Source organism: Chiloscyllium punctatum, chromosome 11, assembly GCF_047496795.1.
Source record: "Chiloscyllium punctatum isolate Juve2018m chromosome 11, sChiPun1.3, whole genome shotgun sequence".
NCBI lineage: Eukaryota > Metazoa > Chordata > Chondrichthyes > Orectolobiformes > Hemiscylliidae > Chiloscyllium > Chiloscyllium punctatum.
This window is the reverse complement of record NC_092749.1, coordinates 32,198,260-32,224,532: the sequence shown is the minus strand read 5'-3', so window position 1 is coordinate 32,224,532 and position 26,273 is coordinate 32,198,260. Positions and strand designations below refer to the sequence as shown.

General features: G+C 43.5%; 1 protein-coding gene across 1 annotated transcript in view; it reads right to left on the bottom strand.

Moving 5' to 3' along the window:
- Positions 1-26,273, bottom strand: part of LOC140482871 (ALK tyrosine kinase receptor-like) — a 1,059,465-nt gene that overhangs the window by 185,272 nt on the left and 847,920 nt on the right. Inside the window, exon 12 of the mRNA XM_072580591.1 lies at positions 12,112-12,274. Within this exon, the coding sequence (XP_072436692.1) occupies positions 12,112-12,274 (163 nt within the window). The remainder of the gene's footprint in view (positions 1-12,111; positions 12,275-26,273) is intronic.

The following is a 26,273-nucleotide window of genomic DNA, read 5'->3' as shown; positions in this document are numbered from 1 at the left end:
ATCTGACTGGGAAGCTATCTGATTCCCACCCATTGATTGAGACTGCACTGACAATGTTGGTGTAGAGCAGTCTGATCCAATTGCAGATTCCCTCCCCAAAGCCCATTTTGGAGAGAACATCTCTCATATACCTGTGCGATATTCTGTCAAAGGCTTTCTCCTGGTCCAGGCTGATCAGGCAGGTGTCCAACCGTCTGTCCTGCACGTGGGCGATTGTATCCCTGAGGAGTGTGAGACTCTCAGCGATCTTCCTGACTGGTACAGCACAGGTTTGGTCAGGGTGAATCACCGACCCCACAGCAGACCTGACCCGGTTGGCGATTACCTTTGACAGAATTTTGTAATCCGCATTCAACAGTGAGATTGGTCTCCAATTTTTGAGTTCCTCCCTCTCCCCCTTCCGCTTGTAGATGATGCCTTTCCTTATGGATTCACTCATGGTACCTGCCCGAAGCATACTGACATACACCTCCAGCAGGTCCTGGCCAATCAAGTCCCACAGAGCGGAACAGAGCTCAACCGGTAAGCCGTCGCTTCCGGGAGTTTTATTCTTTGCGAAGGACTCGAGGGCCTTGGTCAGCTCGTCCAGAGATAGCGACTGGTCCAGCCTCTCGTGTGTTCTGTCGTCTAAGACCTCCGTGATAGAGGACATGAACGACTGGGAGGCCACGCTGTCGGTCGGCTTCGTGTCATACGGACTGGCATAGAAGGATTTACTGATCCTCATGACGTCAGCCTGAGATGATGTAATCGAGCCATCTTCTTCCTTCAGGCTGCTAAGCACGGAGCTCTCTTTGTGCACCTTCTGGAAGAAGAAATGTGAGCACGTCTCGTCCTGTTCCACCGAGCGGACCCTGGACCGGAAGATTATCCTGGAGGCCTCCGAGGCAAAGAGCGAGGCTTGCTGGCCTTTCACCTCCTTGAGGTCCTCCATGACGTCCACCCCCATCGTCTGCAGCAGGAGCAGGTTCTGAATAATTTCCTGGAGCTGGGACAGTTTTCCCCACCTCTCTCTCACCTCCTGAACACCTTTGAGGATGAAGAACTTCTTGATGTTCCCTTTTACTGTTTCCCACCAGTCCGCTGGGGACTCAAAGAGGGGCTTCACAGTTCTCCAACCTGTGTAGTCCCTCTTGAGCTCCTCAATGTTTCCCGGGGTCAACAGCTTTGTGTTCAGTTTCCACCTTCCCTTGCCCGCCCGCTGTTCGTCCTGTAGGTGACAGTTGGCCAGCAGGAGGCAGTGGTCAGAGAAGAACACCGGCTTGACGTCGGTGGATCTGACCGAGAGCGTTCGGGACACAAACAGGTAATCTATCCTTGAGCGGATAGACCCGTCTGCCCGTGACCAGGTGTATCTATGCTGCGCTCCGTCTACAGGGGTGCTGAAGACGTCGTGCAGCTTGGCGTCTTTGACCTTGTCCATCAGGGCTGTGGACATGGCTTCCAGTTTACTGTCCCCCCCGCCGGATCGTCCATCTGCATCAATGATACAGTTGAAGTCTCCGGCCAGAATGACCGGCCTGGACGTAGCCAGCAATAGTGGAAGCTGCTGCAGGACGGCCAACCGTTCACTCTTACCCACTGGGGCGTACACATTAATCAGTCTCGGGGAGCATTCCTGTACATGACATCGGCAAAAGGAGGTGCCCGCCCACCACCTCCTTAACCTTGGAGATGGTGAAGTTGCCTCCTCGCAACAGGATACCCAGGCCGGAGGCACGGCTATCGTTGCCCCCCAACCAAACTGACGGCCGATGGGCCCACCAGCTCAACCATCTCCTGTAGCTGCTGAGGTGTAGTATTCCACACTCCTGCAGAATCAGGACGTCAGCTTTAATGTTGGCCAGGAAGGCCATGGTAGAAACACATTGCGTAGCCCATTTGATGCTATGCACATTGATGCTGGCAACTTTTAACCCCATTTTAACAGTTTACGAGGTTAACAGTGTCCATTTGCTGCTGGTCTTGCCCCTCTGGGGTAGCTGTGTGCATCCCCGTGGTGACGGCAAACTGCTGGACCCTCCCAGGGCTGAGGTAGCTGTCCGGCTCCACTGGGGCCATTTTCCTGCTCTGGTGTCTTCGGGTCGGGCCCAAGGTCTGCATAGTCCAGTTCTCCATCTGACAGAGGGGCTGTCACAGGACCGCTGCTCCCAGTTACCTGGAGCTGTGGGCTGGTGGGTACCGCTTGGTTCTCACCGGGTGGGGGGAGGCCTTTACCCATCCCCTCAGAGGGATCGTTTTTTCCTGCTTGGGCGATGCTGCCCTCGTTTCTCCCCACGGCGCTCTGTCTCTTCCGCTGGTGACGACCCTCCTTGCGCCCGTCCTCACCGTCGGAAGAGCTGCCTATATCCTCGTCGTGTAGGTGTCGCTTCCCCCTTCGCTGGGTGGCTTTGTGAGGTTTCCTCTTCCTGCTTTTGACAGTAATCCAATCCTCTGCCTCCTTTGATCCCTCCTCTTCCATTTCCTCCGTCTGTCTTGAAGGAGCTTGGATCGGCTGCTGCATCTCCCCGCTGTCTGCCGTCTGCTCCGCTATAGCCTGCCCTTCCTTCTGGGTGCCTCCAGACACTAGTCCCGTGCTGTTTTGTGGTACCTCGCTGGACTTTGTCGGTCCGCGGCTCGTGTTGCCACCTCCGGCCATCTGTGCATGGGTGGTGGCCCCCCCGTCTTGGGCAGGCCTTGTACATGTGGCCCGCCTCTCCGCACAGATTACAGTTCTTGGCCTCCTTACATTCCTTGGTCGGGTGACCTTCCTGCTTGCAGTTTCGGCAGACGGTCACCTTACAATCCGCTGCCATGTGGCCTGACCTCCCGCAGGTTCGGCACACTTTTGGCTGCCCTGCGTATGTCAGGTAACGTCTGCTTCCTCCGATGGCAAAGCTGGAGGGTGGATGGAGGATGTTCCCACTGACATCGACCCTCAGGGTTACCCTGACCTGTCATTTGCTGGTCAAGATCCCGAAAGGATCGACCACATCGGTACTCTCTCCCTCGAGCTGGACGTATCTTCTCAAAAAGGTCAGGACATCTGCTGCTGGGACATGAGGGTTGTACATCTGGACTGTTACAACCTGACTCGTCTGTGCAGGAAGCACACACAACAAGACTGCCGACAAGATGGAGAACAGAGGTTCCCCTTCCTTCTCCTTGAAGACCTTCAGGAGCTGCTCACAATTCTTCACGCTCCTGAAGGTCACATCGAAATAGCCTGCCTCAGGGAAATCCTGCAGGCAGTAGACGTCCGCTGCTTCGAACCTGCAGCACTCCAGCAAAATCTTCTTCACGAACACCGTCCGATCGACTGGTGTGTGCTCCTCCACCTTCTTCACAGTCATCCTGACTGTGTTGCGAATGCCCTGGTCAGGGCTGCGAGCGGCTGCTGAGGCCACAGCTCTGAGGTTGGCTGGTACCTGAACTGGCGTTAGGCTGAAGCCAGCATAAAGATCCACCAAGAGCAGGTCAGCACAACCAAACAATCCTCCAACGTCCAATCACGATCCAGCGATGGTCTCTAGCAGCTCCGACGACTCGCAACACGATCCCCGTGGTTTCTCCCCCGCCAGCACACGAACGCTACGTCAAACCTGCAGCACTCAAGCAGAATCTCTTCCTCTGGTCCTCAGGAACTACACATATTCCAAGCCAAAAGGCAGATCCTGGCAAAGTCAGCCAAGGACAGTCTCCAAAATCTGTCCAGGTGCTTGGACAGGGTTTGTTAGCCTCTCAGGTGGCCAGGGTTAGGATACTCTTTTTGCTGGAGGTGAAGGCTTGATATCATTACTCTTGGTTCTCACCGGGTGGGGGGCTCTTTTGGCTCTATTATGGGCAGTATTTTCTTTGCTTGGAACAAAATGAAGGGATTAAGTGGCATAGCTGCTGGTGGGCGAATGTGGAGGAAAGTCAGTGTGGTGGTCCAAGTATGCAAATTGGCAGCGCAGAGGTCACACAGTGTCCCTTGCATCAAGAAGTTTGAGTGGGTGAGGGAAGATGTTGCCAGTATTGGGAATGGTAGAACTTAAGGCTTGATGGAACATGGGGAGCAATAGCAGAGTTAGAATGAGTGAAAGGTGTTAGAGAGAAGATGTTAGTAGGGTGGAGAAATCCACTGATGTTCTTCCTACATTGCTGCACATTCTCAGAACATGATGGGAGGGTCGAGGGTTGTAGCAATCTCAGCCAATCCTGGGGAAAAAAATTTCCCTCCTCTGTGCCATCCGCTTTTGGCTACTAGTAATTGACTGAGTGAACATCAGTGTTTTAAAGATAGTGTGATGTCAGGGTTTCTGGGTATTCCAGTAATGGTAAATACTTCCAGCTACAGGGAATGGAAATATAGGGGTGGGATTGGATATGAAGGGCACCACAAGAATGTGGTAAGTAGTTAATGAGGCACGTTTGGGATGATAGCATGAGAAACATCTATGAGGTCTTGCAAAGAGAAACCTTCCATTAAACTCAACAGAAATGACACATGGCGAAACTATGGTAGGATTCATCCCCAAGTTTCCTGCCTAACCTCTGCTGAATAAAATGAGTAGTCCTGTTTATAGCTCTATAACTCCTATAATCTTTCTCAACAAATCATAATCTGATGATAAATGTGGCCCTGAATTAACCTCTATGAGTTTCTTTCACTATTTACTACGCTGTGCTAATTTTTCTTGAAGTTCAAGTATTGCTTTATGTTTGTGTTAGACTCCCATTCTTCAGTGCTCTTGTTTAAATTTCATTTAATGAAAGCTACACTTTTTATTTGTCTCCCCTCAATCTTCTTGCAAATGAAACTATAATTAGATAATTAAGCTATTCTCATGCATTAGTCTCTGAAGGCTTGACATCATTACTCTTTAGAAAGGCTTTTAATGGTTTTTGAAATAAACTGACCGAAACTGCATGCTCTTCTCCAGAATTGTCCGGATCAATCATATAATTAACAGGAAATTAGCAGTTTATCACATCTATTAAAGCATTTCAAAGTGTTTGGCATACCAAAGAGTACTGGAAAATGATGTACAGTTCTGAGCTTGAAAATCCAGTCTTTTTTAATGCAAGGGTCACGGGTAAGGCCAGAACACAGGATTCCTGGAGATTAGGGGGGCCTTCTAAGGTACAGAATCTCAGCTTGCCCCCAAACTAAACTGGAGAATGACTGAGTGGACACTTAAACGTCTAGGAATTCCTGTGTTCATAACCATGGAGCTGCCCCTGAAGCACACTCTAGTGTTTTGACCATTTTATTCCTTTTTTATACAAAGGGTATTTTGATCCACTTTATTAGAGTGATATACAAGTAGCTTTCATTGCATTTTCCAGCAACTTGAGCAAGATGTGAGTCCCCTCCAATCTATTAGAAACATGTGTTTATGGACAAGGCCAGGCCCTCTCAAAACATTTCAAGAAAGTAGCCCAAACCTCAACTTTGCTAGTTGTTTTAAGAGGGTATACAGTGGAGATTCCAGGAGTGATGCAGCTGGCCCAACCACTTGGTTTTAAACAAAACAGAAATTATTCGCAAGATTGCCAAATGAAACACAAACAAAAGAGAACAGAATGTAGAATAATTTAACATATCTGAAAACCCAACATTTTATCCCAACTTAGTGATACAGTTCCAAATACTTGCAACAACCCCCACAAACACCCGTTTGTGAAAAAAGAAAAAATTCAACACAGGGCTTACAGGAGAGATGTCAGAGAGAGAGAGAGGATCAGCATGGTTCTGCTTCTTTGGGTCCAGCAGCTTCACAATTGACTAGCAACCCTGAACAGCCAGACTGCTGGCTAAAACCAAACCAAACCAGAGAAAAACTGAGCTGGGAGAACCGGCCACTCCCCTTTCATCATACAAGCATTTTTTTCAAAACTTGGAAACCTTTTGGCTGAGGCAGTATCTGTTAGCTATAATCAAACTGTCCCTAATGCACTTCAAACCTACACCTCCTGGAGGCTCTGTGTTTACGAACCCGCTGAGGAAAAGAAAAACCAGCAGCATCATCACACATAGGTATTCAAAAGTGGATTGGAGTAAGAAACACAGAAACGCAGAAAATGCGAGAAAATCTCAGCAGTTCTGGCAGCATCTGTGGAGAGAGAAGATGAAGGGCTTATGCCTGAACATCAACTCTCCTGCTCCTCGGATGCTGCCTGACCGGCTGTGCTTTTCCAGCACCACACTTTTTGACTCTGATCTCCAGCATCTGCAATCATCACTTTCTCGTCTGTGGAGAGAGAAACAGAGTTAATATTTTGAATCTGGCACCAGCTTCAAAAGAGTTAACTGTGTTTCTCCCTCCACAAATACTGCCAGAATAACTAAATCTCTCCAGCATTCTCTGTTTGTTTTAGATTTCCAGCTTCTATAGAATTTTGCATTTATTGAAATGTAATAATGGTACTTCGCTGTTGTAACATGAATTTTAGCTAGACGTGAGCTGGAGGTTCCACAGAAGAAAGCCTCATATTTGCACTGGGGTAGTGATGCTGTGAATTCCATGCCGCCCCCACCCTAATATAGTGATAACATCAGCATAGCACTGGGGGGTGTATAAAAAGTGAGATTTGGCCGTCAATAGCTTACTGATTGGTTTGTGGGGTTGTGACTAGTTGTGGATGACATCAGCCTAACAAAAAGTATCTGATTATTTCTGGGTAGCTGAAGAGCTTGTGGACATGAATAATACTGCTAGAACGCTTTAGACTGCTGGAAGAGCAGGTGGTGTGTGTGTGTCTCTCTCTCTCTCTCTCTCTAGTAAAGTACCTAAAGCCTGAAGAATGACAATGTTTTTTGTCCCATCAGTTGCTGTAAGCTGTTGCTTTTAACAAATAAATCATGAATCAGTCTTTCTGTGCCTCCTGTGAAGGGAGAGAACCAGAAGTAAAATATCAGAGAACTGAAGAACTTGGGAAACAATAGGAACACTCCTTCGAATCTCGAGGACTTCTGCTAGTGAACTCTTTTCTCAGTATTTTTTTGTCCCTGCACATGTAACAGCAATGTTTAGCTGTCTCTCTATGGGTGGTATGGTGGTTCAGTGGTTAGCATTGCTGCCTCACAACACCAGGGTCCCAGGTTTAATTCTCCCAGGTTTAATTCCAGCCTTGAGTGACTGTCTGTGTGGAGCTTACACATTCGGCCCATACATGTGCGGGTTTGCTCTGGGTTTCCTCCCACAGTCCAAAGATACGTAGGTCAGGTGAATTGGCCATGCTAAATCGCCCATAGCATTAGTCAGAGGGAAATGGGTCTGGGTGGGTTACTCTTTGGAGGGTTGGGCCAAAGGGCCTGTTTCCACACTGTAGGGAATCTAATCTACATATGTTTGTGCAGGTGGATTTTAAGAAGAGTGTTTTAAATTTCACCGAATAGAGTTATATGTCAACAATTAATAATTGTATACCTGAGGCTATAACCTATTTACTTGGAACAGGTTAGGTACAGAAAAACCTGGTCCATGTTTTTCTGTTAGCCTGGTCGACCTGATTGAGGACTTTACATACTTTGACACAATATTTAACTTTTGAGAATGATGCCAAGAATAGTGGGAGTTGATTTGTTCAACCAGGAGGAGCATTTTAGTTGCAGCCAAACTGTCACCGGGAAATGTGTATAAATGGAGACTTAGCTGGCGACAATAGTTCAATGACCCATGAAGTGGTGACCACTTCTTGCTGACAAAGGCCTTCCACCTGCACAAAGCTATATGCTTGGCTCGCAATTAGCTGAACAACTTGTGGGTGTGAACATTAAGATCAGAAGCCTTTTGGGAAGAGAAATGGTTTCTTTCTCTATGCGGTGAAGAAGAAAGCTAAAACTAGTTTATTTTCCCTCACCAGTTGCTGGAAGCTGTTGCTTTCAACCAATAAGTTAGAGCCTTTATAAGTTGAGAACCAGTTGCTCTGTACCTCCTGCAAGCAAGTAAAAGTACCTGGAGATAGGTAACCAAGGAACAGCAAGTCCTGACAATCCAGAAGTAACCTGCCATCTCAGTAAACCCTGGGGACAAGGACCTTCTATGTTTTTTCCTTCACCCATAACGCCAATTTCTTCTCTGCATCTATACATGTTCAGGGAGAATTTTACGATCTTTCTATAAACCTGGGTCTAAAAAGACTTGTGCATTCAGGAATTTTGCAAACTTTGTGATGAACCCCTGGTGTAGCAGGCTTGAATTCCAGCTTGCAATCCCAGTGAGGCTTGTCGAAGTGCATGGTCGAATTGCCATTACAGAGATGTGGCTGTAGGGTGACCAAGACAGGTATTGAACATTAAGGAAAGTCAAATTGTAGGAAGGAAAGAAGAAAGGAATAAGCTGGTGGGGTAGTATTGACAATAAGCAATGGGATCAGTGTGTTAGGGAAAGAAAAATACTAATTTGAAGAACAGAATGCACAATCTTTTTAGATGGACCTTAGAAACAGCGAGGGCAACAAAGATCGGAGGGAATGGTTTCTAGGCCACCAAAAGGCATGGTAATCCAGAGCACAGTATTAATCAGAAGAAATTAGAAATGTATGTACCAAAGGGAATGCAACTTGGATTACCTTGATCTATATATAGACTGGATATAGCTAATGAGCATGAATGCTGTGGAGGAAATATTTCTGCAATACATTTGAGGTAGATTTCTGAAACAATATGTTGAGAAACCAACTGGGGAACAGGCTATTTTAGGTCTAATAATATGCAATGCGAAAAGGCTAATTAATAACCTTGTTGTACATCTTTTTTAGGGAATAGTGATCATGATATGATGGAATTTCTCATTAAGTTTGAAATTATGGAAGTATGGGGAGGAAGTTGTCTATTGGTGGATTGGAAAAATAGATCAAAATGTCTGGTTGTAGCTAGGTAATAGGGATTTAAGTAAGTATTACTTGTTTATCAAAAAACATATGCTCCTTCGATCAAAAATACCTGACAGAAAAGGCAAGTCAGCAATGGTTGACAAAGAGGAGGTAGTGAGGACTGCAGATGCTGGAGAAGTCAGAGTCGATAAAGTGTGACGCTGGTAAAAGCACAGCAGATCAGACAGCATCTGAGGAGCAAGAGAGTCTGATGAAGGTCTTAAGCCTAAAACATCGACTCTCTTGCTCCTCAGATGATGCCTGACCTGCAGTGTTTTTTTTTCAGCGCCACACTTTATTGACTATGGTTAACAAAGATAATATTATATCAAAGGAGGAGGCTAAAACAATCACCAAAAAAAAGTAAGCCTGAGGATTGGGAGAACTTCAAAAAGAGAAGACAAGAAACTGATTAAGAAAAAGAGAATGAAACATGAATGGGAAATAACTAGAACCACTTAAAAATGGATTGTAAAAAAGAAATGGTTAACAAAGACAAAAGTGGGGTCCATTAAATGTAGGGGTGGGAGAATATATATGAGGAAATAGAGAAATGGCAAAGAAGCTAAATAGGTATTTTGTCTTCATCTTTATAGAGGAAGATCCAAGAGGTCTCCCTGAAATAATAAAGATGTAAGGGTATGCTGAGAATGTGAAAGTGAATGCAACTAGCATTAGTCAAAAAGTAGTACTGAAGAAATTAATAAGACTAAAAGTTGATAAATACATGGGATAATAATAACCTTCACTCCAGACTGTTGCAGAAGGTGGCAAAAGAGATGATTGATAAATTGGTGATTATCTTTCAATGTTCTATTCATTCTGCAGTGGTGCCTATACATGGGAAGACTGGAAATATAATTACACTGTTTAAGAACAGAGGGAGAGAGAGAAAACAGGGAACTATGGATCTGTTACCCACCCCCCCCCCCCCCCACCCCGATGTCAGTAATAAGGAAACTGCTGGAATCTACTAGGTAGCATGTGATTATTGAATATTTAGGAAATAATGAACAGAGTCAGCATGGATTTATGGAGGGGAAATCATGTTTGATAAACATGATAGAGTTTTTTCAGGATGCTACTAACAGAGTCAATCAGGGTAAATCTATGGATGTTGCGTATTTGGATTTTCAAAATTGAAGCATTGGGACCGAGAGCAACATAGGTGCATGGGGTGGGATCAGTGAGGAAACACAAGGATTAGTGTTTGGGCCCAAGCTTGTCATAATCTGTATCAATGGTGTTGGGATCAATTGTAATATTTCAAAGTTTGCAGATTATACTAAACTCAATGAGAATATCAGGTGGGAGAAAGATGCAAGAGGGCTTCAAAGAGACTTAGACAGGCTGAGTAAGTGGGTAAGAACATGGCAGGTGGAAGACAACATGGATATTTGTGAGGTTATCCACTTTACTAGGAGGAACAAAGATGCAGAATATTTCCTTAATGATGAGAGATTGGAGAGTGTTGTGAAACAAAGGGACCAAAGCATCCTTGTTCATAAGACACTGAAAGCAAGCATGCAGGTGCAGCAAGAAATTTATAAGGCACGCAGCCTTTATGATAAGAGGATTCAAGTACAGGAGCAAAGAATTTTTGCTTCAATTGCCTAGAGCACTGGTGAGACCACACTTGGAGCACTGTGTACATTTCTAGTATTTTCAGCTAAGAGCAGATATATTGCTATGCTGGGAGTGCAGTGTAGCCTCATCAAACTTTTTTTCCTGTCCTACAAGGAGAGATTGAGAACACTGGGCCGGATTTTCTGGACTTCAGAAGAATGGAAGATAATCTCACAGAAACTTACAAAATTCTGAAAAAGATAGACATAGTATTTGTAGGAAAGATGTTTTCCCTGACTGTGTGCTCTAGAAACATAGAACACAGTCTCTGAGAAAAGGCACATCATTTAGGACTGAGATGAGGAAATTCTTTACTCAGAGGCTGGTAAATCTTTTGAAGTCTCTACCTCAGAGAAGGGTGGAAGCTCCTCGGATGCTGCCTGAACAGCTCTGCTTTTCCAGCACCACTCTAATCTAGAATCTGGTTTCCAGCATCTGCAGTCCTTGTTTTTACCGGGCTCAATCAGTCAGTAAGTTCATGGGTGAGATTAATAACTCATAATGTATAGCAATGAGGTGGATGATGGGCTGTGACCTCAAGTAGAACAGCAAGCTTGGAAGGCTGAATGGCCTACTGCTACTTCAATGTTCCTATCGATCCTGTCGTACAAATAGGTTATGGGCTCCAGCAGAGGAGACGCTTGATGTTTCCCAATGGACTTATATTTTGCTGAAACACAGACACCTATGATGGACTGTTTCATGTTAAGGACCTGGGAATCCTTGACCAGATATGATATAATTTTTTTTTTAACTGGGGTGTTCTTGAGCTGCCAGCTTCTGGATCAGTTTTTCTCACTAATTCTGTCAATTAGTATGCATACTGACTACTAATCAGGAAATGGCAAGAAGCCAGAAAGAAGGCAATGACTTAGTGCATGAAAACAAATCCTAGGATGTCATAATATAAACTACCTCCGAGGAAAACACTTCAAAGCAACAATTAAGACATGAATAACCAGAATGAATGCTTGGAGGTGCTCGTGTTGGTCTGGGGTGTACAAAGATAAAAATCACTCAACACCAGGTTATAGTCCAACAGGTTTATTTGGAAACACTAGTTTTTGGAGTGTTGCTCCTTCATCAGGTGGTTGTGGAGTACAAGATCTTAAGACACAGAATTGATAGAAAAAAATTACAGTGCGATGTAACTGAAATTATATATTGAAAAAGATCTGGATTGTTTGTTAAATCTCTCATCTTTTAGAATGACGATGTTGGCTTCAATTCTTTCATGTGTAAATCTCAGAATTCTTTTTACATTATCTGGGCAGACATGGTGCCTATTGTTAAAGTTCACTTGAGAATGTAACTTTAAAAAACATTCTGGGATTTAATTATGAAAGAACTGAAACCAAGATGATCATTCTAAAAGATGAGAGACTTAACAAACAATCCAGATCTTTTTCAATATATAACTTCAATTGCATCACACTGTAAACTTTTGTTGTAAATTCTGTGTCTTACCATCTTTTACTCTACAAACACTTGATGAAGGACCTTCATCATTTAGTTTGCTGTGATTGCAGAGGAAAGTTCATCACCACTTTCTCAAAGGCATCTTGGGAATGGGCAATTTATTCCGGCCTTGGTAATGGCTTCCACATCAAGTTTAAATGCAAAAGAAAGGTAACCTGCACTTACTTGTATGTGTCTGTTGATGGCACTCTCCATTTCTGAATGCCCTTCCAAGAACCTTTAGCTACAACCACCACAGAGGTACTTGTATTCCTGTAAGCATTGTTGCACTGGGTCTGTGTTGGACCTTTGGGCCCACTGGCACCACATGTCCTAATAATCCACGGGCCTGAAAAATGGAGGGAAAAGTGAAAAGAGTTAAGACAGCTGTGGCAACTTGCATTCCATGGTAGGGGGTCAGCATAAACTTTGTCTTTGGCGATTTTACTGGAAAAGCAGACATGATTGTAAAGTGATATTTAATGTCTGCAAGTCTGCAAACCCAATCCAAATTTACCGGCAGTAATATCAAGAAGAAATCATACAGCAATTATCTGAGTTATCACTTAACAGCTCAGTCTCAGTTTTCCACTCAAAATCCATGCAATTTTGAATTTTGGCCTGAGGCTTTCAAACTGAATGTAGTTACCATATAAACCATGACTGTGTAGAGAAATGTACAAAAGACTAAGTGCTTCTGTGATACCACATAGGAACATTGTAATAAATCACAGTAGGTGAACACTACATTAAAAGTAAGGATGATTATTCTCTCCACAGAATGAAACAACTTTCCAGTCGGATTTTGTTTTTGTACTGTCCTTCAATTTAACACAAACAAGAAGTCAAGACGACAGTTTTTCAAATCATCTCATTGTAAACAGTTTGAGGACTCTTGGGAGTCATTGAAACAGATACTGCCACAGGGCCTAAATATTTGGATTGCAGACAGAACAATCGCTCATCAAAAGAAGTTTAGAACCTCAGCTAGCTTATTTATTAATTATGAGGAGAGAAACTGCTGAGTGCATTGTCTATCTACACTGTATCAGGTGAAGCAGCCAGGCTTTAAGAATAGCAGATAAGCCTCCAGCTTCAACTGACTACAAATTTTGAAGCTGCAGATCCGTGCTGAGCATTTTAAACTTCTGAAAAACACTGAAACATTTCCAGTTCAGAAGTTTATTGTTTTTATCTACTACTAGTTGTCTGGAAGTTTTTTTGAGTAGACCCAAATACCAGCACAGTTCCATGGGAGGCCAAACAATATTTGGATAAGGACAAAAGTTTGTCAAAATTTTTTGATGCGTTTTCCTGTTTTATACTTCAGTTTTCCAGTGCACACTAGGCATTCCAATATAATTTTATAATCCAGAAACTTTCAAAATCCAGAAATCTTTCTCTAAGAGATTATCGCATACCACAAATGAAAGCAAATACAGTAAATCTGAAACAAACAAAGAGAATACTGGGCAAAAGTGGGGACTGCAGTTGCTGGAAATCAGAGTCTAGATTAGTGTGGTGCTGGAAAAGCACAGCTGGTCAGGCAGCATCCGAGGAGCAGGAAAATCAACGTTTTGGGCAAAAGGCCTTCATCAGGACTGAAGGCAGGGAGCCTCCAGGGTGGAGAGATAAATGGGAGGGGGTGGGGCTGGGGAGAAGGAAGCAAAGAGTACAATAGGTGAATCGGGGTGGGGATGATGGTAATAGGGTCTAGATTAGAGTGGTGCTGGAAAAGCACAGCAGTTCAGGCAGCATCCGAGGAGCAGTAAAATCGACATTTCGGGAGTGGTGTAGAACAATTTTGTTACAAGGAATTGTGTGGTTTTGGATCCAGGTTTTTTAACATATTGGCTGGGTGTCCAAAGGAAATCATAAGATAAGAACTGGGAGCAGAAGTAGCCTTGCAGAGCTTCAGTTGTATTCCTGATGAAGCACTTTTTCCCGAAACATCGATTTTACTGCTCCTCGGATGCTGCCTGAACTGCTATGCTTTTCCAGCACCGCTCTAATCTAGACTCTGGCTTCCAGCATTTGCAGCCATTGTTTTTTACCATGAAAGTGATAGGTCAGAGAGGAAGGTAGGGGAAGGTAGCAAAGACTACAATGGGTGGATCGGGGTGGGGATAAAGGTGATAGGTCAGAAAGGAGGATGAAGCAGATAGGGTGGGAAGGAAGATTGGCAGGTAGAACAGGTCCTGAGGAAGGTGCTGAGCTGAAGAGCTTCAGGGCAGAGGAGATGACCTGGAGGTTGCAGTGAGAGAGACTCTCTGAGATTCTTGTGGAGAGAGGAGGAGAACTTCTTCAAGGTAGGCACCCAATACTGGAGAAACTGAGTAGGTCTGACAGTATCTGTGAAGAGAGAAAGTGAGCTAATGTTTTCAGTCCAGTGTGAATCAAGAGCGGTGCTGGACTCAAAATGTTAGCTCTGTTCTCTCCCTACAGATGCTACGAGATGTGTTGCTTTCTCCAGCCTTTTCTTTGTTTCTTATCATACAACATGTTGCTTTATGTGTTGTGGACTAGGTCAGACCACTCAAAGCATTCTTAAGCAGGCAGCCCCGATCATAACTTTGGTATTTGTTTCGGGAAGTGTACAGTGAAAATTACCTGGAGTAAGTTAGCTAGGTTGACTACCAGGTTTTAACACAGACAAAAATTTATTCACAAAATTATGGAATGAAACACAAAGAACAGAATATAGAATACCCACAGAACTCAGTCTATCCAAGCTAGACTTAATTATGCTGTTCCAAAAATACACAACAGTCCCAATAAACAAATCCCTTAATCATCGAGTAAAACTGAGAGGTTTCAGGTCGAAGTTATAAGGGCAGGAGAGAGAGTTTAACAGCCTTTCTCCACACTGTGCACCGTTGAACTGACTCAAACAAGACTTCAGCTTTTAGGACAGACCACTCCCCTCCCAATATACTGGTTACTTCCAAAACATGAAAGCTTTGGCCTAAAGTCTCATCTGTTTACATATAAACAAAAAGATCTCCCAATACCCTTTTCATCTCTGTACCAAACCAGTCGAATCGGAACCCAGACTGTTTATGAGCCCTCTGAGAAAAATCAAGGACACAGTATCCTTGAGAAAAGGAACAGCATTTTAGAAAAATAGACCAGCTTTGTGACACCTCCCCCTTAAAAAAAAGAACCATCAATATACAAAGATGGCTTCATTTTTAAAACCACTCAAAAAAGGATTGTTTAGTAGTCTAAAACACACATAGACACTATACTAACTATACACATGCAAACATGCATAACCCCATTCAAATTCAAGGCACACCCGCCACCGAATGCCTCTGTACCTCAGTTGAGTCTCGATAACGCATTGGCAATCACGTTTTCCAGACCTGCCACATGCACAATTGTCAAATTGAATGGTTGCAACAACAAGCTCCATCTAAACAGTCTGGCATTTTTGTCCTTAAATTTCTCCACAGATGTCAATGGGTTATGATGAGTGTATACGATTGTCTCAGATGCGTTGCTGATAATATAAACACTAAAATGTTGGAATGCCAACACCAAGCTCAAAGTTGCTTTCTCCACCATTGAATATTTCTGTTGATGAACGTTCAACTTCCTGGAAAAATACCCGCTGGGTCTTTCTATCCCCTCGACATCCTCCTGCAGGAGCACCGCACTGACACCCACATCACTGGCAACGATTGCCACCTTGAAAGGCTTTCTGTAATCCAGTCTGGCTAATACTGGGGTAGTGGTTAACACAGTTTTTAGGCTGTCAAACACCTTGTTACAGTCCTCCGTCCATTGAAACTTCTTGCTCTTTTTTAACAATTCAGTAATTGGAGCAGCCACGCTGCTAAAATTCGGCACAAACTCTCGGTCAAGTCCATTCAATCCCAGGAACCGTAGTACTATTCTTTTTGCCAATGGTGTGGGAAATACCCTAATTACTTTTGTTATGGTTTCCTGTGGGCCATTTGTCTATATCCAATAATATGGACCAGGAAGGTGACTTGGGAAAATTCACCTTGAGCTAGGATTCCCAACAAGCCTGCCTTCTGACATTGATCGAGCAAGTCTGATAAATGCTGTAAATGCTTCTTCCACAAGTGATAAAAATCACAGGTCATCGATGTATACCAGATGTATAACCTGGCAATTACCTTATTAGTTAGTCTCTGAAATGTGGCCGGAGCATTTTTCATACCAAATGGCATGACTTTGAACTGATATAGTCCATCTGGCATTACGAAAGCCGAAATTGCTTTTGCTCTTTCTGACAAAGGTACCCGTCAGTAGCCTCTGAGCAAGTCCAACTTGGGAATGTAAGTTGCTTGTCCCATCTTTTCAACACAGTCCTCCAACCTCAGAATTGGATATGCATCAGTCTTTGTAACTGCATTGACTTTGCGATAGTCCACATATAAGTGGGCGGCACAGTGGCACAGTGGTTAGCACTGCTGTCTCACAGCGCCAAAGACCCGGGTTCAATTCCCACCTCAAGCGACTGACTGTGTGGAGTTTGCACATTCTCCCCATGTCTGTATGGGTTTCCTCCGCGTGCTCCAGTTTCCTCCCACAGTCCAAAGATGTGCAGGTCAGGTGAACTGGTCATGCTAAATTGCCCGTAGTGTTAGGTAAAGGGGTAAATGTAGGGGTATGGGTGGGTTGCGCTTCAGCGGGTCGGTGTGGACTTGTTGGGCCGAAGGGTCAGTTTCCACACTGTAAGTAATCTAATCTAAATAACTGTTGGGTACCATCTGGCTTTGGCACCATGACTATGGGAGAACTCCAGTCACTGTAACTCATTTTGATTATGCTATCATGGAGCATGCGTTCTATCTTCTTCTGAACCTGTGCCAACTTTAAAGGGTATTGCGTATAAGGACATTGCTTAATCAGAACAGCATCTCCTATATCTACATCATGCACAATTAGGTTAGTACTCCCCAGTTTATTTCCGCATATCTCCCCATGTGATAGTAATAACTCTTTCAGGGCATTTCGATTTTTTTTGCGGAAAATAACTCAATAATTTATCCCAATTTTTGACAACTTCCTCATTGTCCAATTTGATTTGAGGTATGTCCACTTCAGAATCCTCTGAACTTGGTTCTTCCTTCTGTGCTGTAATCATTAACACCTTCTCCTCTTGCTTTCCTTTCCTGTCAAAATACCTTTTGAGCATATTCGCATGACACACTCTGTGAGATTTCTTCCTGTCTCGAGTCCCTATCAAGTCCCTCACTCAATTTCCTCTCGATTTAATAAGGTCCACTAAACCTTGCTTTTAAAAGTTCACCTATTACTGAAAGTAACACCAATACATTAACCCCAATGGCAAAATTGTGAATTTGTGATTTCTTATCCGCTTCCTGTTCATTGTATGCTGCGATTTGCTTTTAAATGCTGTCTAGCCAACTCTCCAGCTCTATTTAATCGTTCTCCAAAATTTGACACAGAGTCCAAATGGGTGGTCTCTGAATTCTGACTTATTAATTTCTCCTTAATCAATTTTAGCAGTCCTCTTAATTCATGTTCAAAAATTAATTCAAATGGGTTGAATTTAATCGATTCATTTGGTGCATCTCTGATCGCAAAAAGTACAAATGGAAACTCCCTTATCCCAATCATCTAAATAATTTTGACTGTAAGCCTTCAACATGGTCCTCTAGTGTTTGATGCCACCTTTCTAATTCTCCCTGGATGGTACTACTGATTTGAATTGCTTTATTCCCAAGTTACCCGATACCTGTTTGAATAGTTTGGATGTGAAGTTTGACTCTTGATCTAACTGGATCTCTATTGAAGTCCATATCTAGTAAAGAATTTGAGTAATTCATCTCTAACCCTTTTAGCTGTAATATTGTGTAATGGTACTGCCTCTAGAAATGTAGTCAACATATCCATTATTGTTAATAAATACTTTTTGTTTGGGGTAGGGGACCTACACAATCAATCAAGACTCTTGTGAAAGGTTTCCTTAAATGCTGGAATAGGTATTAAAGATGCAGGTTTTATTACTGCCTGTGGTTTTCCGATTAGCTGACACGTATAACATATCTGGCAAAATTCAACTACATCCTTGTGGAGTCCAGGCCAATAAAAATGTCTTTGTATTTCGGCCTGTGTTCTCCTCACTCCTGAATGCCTCCAAATGGCTGCTCATGCTCCACTCGCAGCATGTCCTTTCTATACCCCACTGGCAAAACAATTTGATGAACTTCTGCCTATTTCTCATCTGCTTAAATATGTGATGGTCTCCATTTCCTCATTAAGACATCATTTGTTAAGTAATAACACACAGGGATGCATTCATTCTCCTTTTTTGTGTACGCCTTTTGATAAAAGTACTTTAAGTTCTCATCTTTCTGCTGCAACTCAATAAGCTTAGCAGAGCTAAAGATACTTGCACGTTTACCTATTTGCTCATACTCTGTCCCATTTATCTGATAATGCTATTTCAGCTTCCTTATCTGTGCCTTTTGATCTCTCCTGCTTCAGCTTGTGACTCTGTGACCTCATTACTACAAATCCCAAATAGATTCCCAAATAAGACTCCTGCAGTGCTTCAATTGCTTGAGTCTCCACTGGCTTTTCAACTAGAGTAGGCAGCACGTCAACCAGTGAATCAGCTATATAATTTGCAAGGATAGATTGTATTCCTGGAGCTGAGAGTTTGTCCAGTACTCATACCACAAATTCTCCTCTCTTTTCTGGACACTCTAACCTCACTTTACATAACTGAGCACTTTCTGTCTCACCATGGATTCCTGTTTCTGGCAATAGTCCCTCAGGAGTACATATCTCCTCATCCTTCAGCATTACAGACTGAGAGGGTCCTGTGTCCCTTAATAATGTAACATTTTTACCTGCTACTCCTGGCCTATGTGAATATACTTTATCGTTGCATGTACATTTTTTAAGCAGATCTGGCAATTCCTCCTTAATCAACCTCCGATGCAGCTTTCTAGCTTCCTCTGTGCTTTCTGTTACCATGCCAACAAAACTTCCAGGCTAGTCCTGTTTCCCTACATTTGGCTTTCTCCTAGCCCACCAGCACTGTGATTTCATGTGACCCACTTTATTAGAATGAAAACAGCAGAGCTTTTTACCTTCTTTATCCCCTTCAAGAGTTTCCTTTTTACCCTGTGCTAAGTTAAGTTTATGATCTTCACTGAGATCTATCTTTCCTTTTCCACGTGAGGATGTCTCTTTGCCCCAGTTTCTATCCCTCATGGACTGAAATTGATTCTGGACGCCAAACTATGTTTTATGGACCAGCTCATAATCATCAGCCACTTCAGCTGCTCACCTTGCTGTTTTAACTCTCTGCTCTTCCACATGAGTTCACACTACTTCAGGCAATGAATTTTTGAATTCCTCCAAAATCATTACCTCTCTAAGGGCATCCTAGGTTTGCTCTTATCCATCTATTGAAATTACTTTGCTTGATCCTTTCGAACTCAATATAGGTTTGACCAGGGTCCCTCCTTAGATTCCTGAAATGTTGTCTATAGACTTCTGGTACAAGCTCATATGAATTAAGATGGCTTTTTTTGCCTCCTCATACTCCCCAGATACCTCCTCTGATAGGGATGCGAAGGCATCACTAACCCTACTTACAAGTTTTGTTTGGATCAACAAAACCCACATGGTCACTGGCCACTGCATTTGTTTGTCCACTTTTTCAAATGAGATGAAAAAGGCTTCCACATCCTCCTCTTCAAATCTAGGCAATGCTTGAACATACTTAAACAGTTTCTCATCAAGCTTTTGTCCACCATGGGTTTGCTCATCTCTACTCTCTTCCTCAATGAACTCTCCTTCAGTCTTCATCTCCACAATCTTTTAAGCTGACTTTCCTCTTTAAGTGCCAATTTTTGAAGTTCAAACTCTCTCCCTTTTTCTTTTTCTTCTGCTGAAGCCCTTTGTTCTTTTTTTTCTCTTCTGCTGCTCTCTTTTATCTCTCACCTCTAACTCAAGCTGCTTCATTTGCAATTTAATTTTTGCCAGCAAGTTTAAATGCTAAACTACTGCTGCAATTATCTCTTCTTTCCTCACTGAAGAAGACAGCTCCAATCCCAGTTTGTCTGCTAATTCCAGCAGTCTGATCTTATTCATCTTTTGTATAACTACTAAGTTCACGTTGTCCACCTCCAGAAAACTCTTGGCAACTGAAAGAGCCATTACTATCTCAAACTTTGTCTACCAAACCAAACCAACACCTGAAATAAAGACAATAGCACCTATCTCTTGCTGTTTAATCCTGCAAAAAGCCCTAATCTGTTATCAACTAGGCCAGATCACTCAAAACATTCTTAAGCAGGCAGCCCAGACCATATCTTTGTAATTTTTTCGGCATGTGCACAGTGAAAATTACCTGGAGTAAGTTAGCTAAGTTGACTTCCAGGTTTTTAAACAGATAAAAATTTATTCACAAACTTATTGAATGAAACACAAAGAACAGAATACAGAATACCACAGAACTCAGTCTATCTAAACTAGACTTAATTATGCTGTTCCAAAAATACACAACAGTCCCAACAAACAAATCCCTTAATCTTCGAGTAAAACTGAAACAGAGGCTAACAGGCCAAAGTTAGAAGGACAGGTGGAGAGAGAATTTAACAGCCTTTTTCCACACAGTGCACTGCTGAAGTGTCTCAAACAAGACTTTAGCTTTTAGGACTGACCACTCCTCTTCCATTATACAGGTTACTTCTAAAACATGAAAGGTGTGGCTTAAAGTCTCATCTGTTTACGTATAAACAAAATGGCCTCCCAATACCCTTTTCATCTCTGTACGAAACCAGTCGATTCAGAGCCCGAACTGTTTACGACCCTTCTGAGAAAAATCAAGGACACAGTATCCTTGCGAAAAAGAACAGCCTTTAGAAAACAAGACCAGCTTTGTGACATATGTTATCTCTAGTCTATGATTTTGCAAAATATGACTGAGTCAATGAAACATCACTTACTTTTAAGCATTGATATATCTGGGAGTACCATCAACTAGGATCTTAATGCAGCTTTTAATTCCAGATTTATCAAGTAGAGTTACATCCCAGCAGCCATCATGGATTTGAGCTCATGTCCACAGAGCATTAGCCAATGCCTCTGGTTTGTTAGACCTGTAATAAACTACTACTCTACTATCTTTGTACAGACTCAGGCAGAACTAATGAAGAGTCATTGCTTTCTTCCCATAGATGTAGCCAGACCTGCTGAGTTTCTCCAACAATTTCTATTTTTGTTGTAATAGATTCAGGCATAAGAACAAAACAGCCTGTTCAAATACAGCTGGCACACTGGCACAGTAGTTAGCACTGCTGCCTCTTGGCACCAAGGATCCAAGTTCAATTCTAGGTGACTGAGTGGCATTTGTACTTTTTCCCAGAGGCAATATGGGTTTCCTCCGGGTGCTTCAGTTTCCTTCCACAGTCCAAACATACATAGGTTTGATGGATTGGCACTATTAAATTGCTCCATAGTGTCCAGGGATGTGTATGTTACGTTGATTAACCATGGGAAATGCAGAGAGATGGATCTGAGTGGAATATTCTTCAGACTCAATGTAGACTCAATGGGCTGAATGGCCTGCTTCCATAATGTTGGGATTCTATGAATGAAACTGACGGTCATTATTCAAGTCTTTAATTTGCCTCACAATAGCTGTGACAAGTCTGGCTTCAGGTTAGGAGGTAATGTATCCCTGCTGACACTTTATTAAAGGACTTCTGCACGTGAAAGGGCTCTGGCAAAACATGTTATATTTCAGCAGTCCTCATAATCTTATAACAATGCACAAGTAATAAAGTGATGTTTCATTAATTAATTTGCTGGTTTAAATTGAAGTCACTTATCATGGGAGTTTTTCTTCTGACATACTAAACACCATGTCATTTGCTGTCACTATTCTGTGCCAAGTCAGGGTGCCAATATCTGCTCAAACGAAGAGGTGTAATTGCACTTCAATTTGTACTCCTGTGATATTCCTATCTGATGCAGATAGTGGATGCACCAGCAGATCCTCAGCCTTATCTTTATATATTCGTAGTCCTTCTGACCCTCATTACCGTTTCTAAATACCGGAGACAGAAAAAAAAGGAGTTCCATCTATCCAGTGCGTTAGATTAAAGTTGAGCAGGGAAGAAAAGGAATGCCAAGGAAGGTCCGGGAGAGAAAGAGAATCTAACAAGACGGGTAAACACCACCATCTACAAGTTTCACTCCAAGGCAAAAGTGAGGACTGCAGATGCTGGAAATCAGAGTCTAGACTAGAGTGGTGCTGGGAAAGCACAGCAGGTCAGGGAGCTTCGGAGGAGCAGGAAAATTGACGTTTCGGGCAAAACCCCTTCATCAGGAATAGAGGCAAGGAGCCTCTGGGGTGGAGAGATAAATGGGAGGGGGGTGGGGCTGGGAGAAGGTAACAAAGAGTACAATGGGTGGAGGGGGTTGTGGATGAAGGTGATAGATCAGAGAGGAGGGTGGAGCAGATAGATGGGAAGGAAGATTGGCAGGTAGGACAGGTCATGAGGAGGATGCTGAGCTGGAAAGTTGGAACTGGGATAGGGTGGGGGGAAGGAAAGTGAGGAAACTGGTGAAATCCACATTGATGCCATGGGATTGAAGTGTTCCGAGGTGGAACAAGAGGCGTTCTTCCTCCAGGCGACAGGTGGTGAGGGAGTGGTGGTGGAGGAGGCCCAAGAACTGCATGTCCTCGGCAGAGTGGGAGGGGGAGTTGAAATGTTGGGCCACGGGGCTAATGCGGGTGTCACAGAGATGTACAGCATGAAATCAGACCCTTCAGTCCAAACTGTCCATGCCGACCAGATATCCCAACCCAATCTAGTTCCACCTACCAGCACCTGGCCCACATCCCTCCAAACCCTTCCTATTCATATACCCATCCAAATACCTCTTAAATGTTGCAATTGTACCAGCCTCCACCACATCCTCTGGCAGCTCATTCCATACATGTACCACCCTCTGCATGAAAACATTGCCCCTTAGGTCTCTTTTATATCTTTCCCCTCTCACCCTAAACCTATGCCCTCTAGTTCTGGACTCCCCGAGACCCAGGAAAAGACTTTGTCTATTTATCCTATCCATGCCCCTCATAATTTTGTAAACCTCTATAAGGTCACCCCTCAGTCTCCGACCCTTCAGGGAAAACAGTCCCAGCCTGTTCAGCCTCTCCCTATAGCTCAAATCCTCCAACTCTGGCAACATCCTTGTAAATCTTTTCTGAACCCTTTCAAGTTTCACAACATCTTTCCAATAGGAAGGAGACCAGAATAGCACGCAATATTCCAACAGTGGCCTAACTAATGTCCTGTACAGCTGCAACATGACCTCCCAACTCCTGTACTCAATACTCTGACCAATAAAGGAAAGCATACCAACCGCCTTCTTCACTATCCTATCTACCTGCGACTCCACTTTCAAAGAACAATGAACCTACACTTCAAGGTCTCTTTGTTCAGCAACACTCCCTCGGACCTTACCATTAAGGTTATAAGTCCTGCTAAGATTTGCTTTCCCAAAATGCAGCACCTTGCATTTATCTGAATTGAACTACATATGCCAATTCTCAGCCCATTGGTCCATCTGGTCCAGATCCTGTTGTAATCTGTGATAACCCTCTTCGCTGTCCACTACACCTCCAATTTTGGTATAATCTGCAAACTTACTAACTGTACCTCTTATGCTCGCATCCAAATCATTTATGTAAATGACAAAAAATAGAGGACCCAGCACCGATCCTTGTGGCACTCCACTGGTCATAGGCCTCCAGTCTGAAAAACAACCCTCCACCACCACTCTCTGTCTTCTACCTTTGAGCCAGTTCTGTATCCAAATGGCTGGTTCTCCTTATTCCATGAGATCAAACCTTGCTAATTAGTCTCCCATGGGGAACCTTGTCGAACGCCTTACTGAAGTCCATATAGATCACATCTACTGTTCTGCCCTCATCAATCTTCTTTGTTACTTCTTCAAAAAACTCAATCAAGTTTGTGAGACATGATTTCCCAAGCACAAAGCCATGTTGACTATCCCTAATCAGTCCTTGCCTTCTGAAATATATGTATATCCCTCCAACAACTTGCCCACCCCTGAGGTCAGGCTCACTGGTCTATAGTTCCCTGACTTGTTTTTACCACCCTTCTTAAACAGTGGCACCACGTTTGCCAACCTCCAGGCTTCCGGCACCTCACCTGAGACTATCGATGATACAAATATCTCAGCAAGAGGCCCAGCAATCACATCTCTAGCTTCCCACAGAGTCCGGTGCTGTAGGGAACATCTCCGGGACACCTGCACCAATCAACCCCACAGCCGCATGGCTGGAAGAAGAATGCCTCATCTTCTGCCTCGGAACACTTCAACCCCAGGGCATCAATGTGGACTTCACCAGTTTCCTCATTTCCCTTCCCCCCACCTTACCCCAGTTCCAACCTTCCAGCTCAGCACCATCCTCATGACCTGTCCTACCTGCCTATCTTCCTTCCCACCTATCTGTTCCACCCTCCTCTCTGACTTATCACCTTCATCCCCACCCCCATCCACCTGTACTCTTTGCTACCTTCTCCCCAGCAAGTGTCACTCAAAACCATTCATCTGCTTGATGTAGAAATATATCGCCGTTCCTTCACAGTCACTGGATCAAAATCCTGGAATTCCCTGCCTAAGGGCATTGTGGGTCTACTGACACCACATGAACTGCAACAACTCAAGAAGGTAACTCAAAAAGGGACCACCTTCTCAAGGGCAACTAGGGACAGGCAATAAATGCTGGTTCAGCTAGTGACACATCCCATGAGTGAATTTAAAAAATGGAAGGGGGGGTGAAGAGTGTCATTCTGGAAGAGAATATAAGGGGGGAGAAATTTGATGGGTGAGTAAAAGGAAAAAACATTGAAAGGGAGAGTGTAAGAAAGTATGAATGGAAGCAAGAAATTTGTCAATGGATAATATGGTGGCTGAGAGAAGGGACAGTAATGAAGGAAAGAGGCAGAAACTGACAGAAGCACTTTGCGAGAGAATAAAAGATAATCCTGTTTGAAATGACTCCACAAAGGCTGGTAACCCTTCACCAAGTCACCCTTTATTTACACAGTGCATAGTACATGACACTGACCCAGCTAACACAGAGCCAGTTCTTAGAATCAGCAAATACTCTGGCATTCCTACTTATATCTGTCAGCCAAGGCTCCCTGATTGGACCAGATTAACAGCCCCAGTCAGGGAACTCATATTCTAAGAGATCCACCTGGTTGGCATTGTTGCAATCACTTCATTGTTAGTCTGGTGAAATTTGAATTTCCTTATTAAACGAACACTTACTAATTATGAAGTAAAAACATGCTTAATATAAATGAGGGTACATAAATTTTGGGGAATATATTTCAAAAGATTTGGACTCACAGTGTGATTTGTGTCTTTCCCCTCATAAATGTGTCTTCAAACAATCACAAAGATATATTTTTATTCTTCAAAAAAGAAAAGCAATATAAATGCTCAAACCAGCTGCTTACAGTGCAGAGCCTGTGTGTATAACTGCTTGTTTTCACATATCAGGGCTTTTCTTCTCTTGCCTGTTTGTGGAGCTATACTGGCTTTTTGAATCTGTTGAATTAGTCCCTAGTAGTTTCCTACATTCACCCATGTGCATCTTTAACACATGTGCCCAGAACATGGAGGAGCACAGCAGTGAAACAGGCCCTTTGGCCCACCATTTCTGTGCTGACCATGATGCCATTCTAAACTAATCCCATCTGCCTGCACATGGTCTGTTTCCCTTTATTCTCATGAGTCTGTCTAAATGCCTCTTTAATTTGGCTATCATATCTGCATCGACCACTTCCCCTGGCCGTACATTCCAACAATCTCCCACACTTTATGTTAAAAACACGCCTTGCACATTTCCTTTAAACTCTTCCCCTGTCAAGATAAACCTACGTGCCCTAGGATAAATGGAAATTGTGGCTTTAAGTGTTTGACATCTAGAAGAAGTGATCCATTTAATTTACGTTAAAAATCACACTATATCAGGTTTTTGTCCGACAGGTGTATTTGGAAGTGAAGGAGTGAAATGAAGGAGCAGCGCTCTGAAAGCTAGTACTTCTGAATAAACCTGTTGGACTATAACCTGGTGTTGCATGATTTTGAACCTTGTCCACCCCAGTCCAACACCAGAACCTCCATATCACGTTTACATGGGTCCGGTTACCATGGTTTCAGTTACCAGCGGTTCACCGCGGCCCAAATATGTTATAGGGAACCTTCCAGAACTGGGGACCAGGAAGCTGCTGGGAAGGTACATTTTCCATTGAAATGAATGGGTTTGCACCTATCTGAGG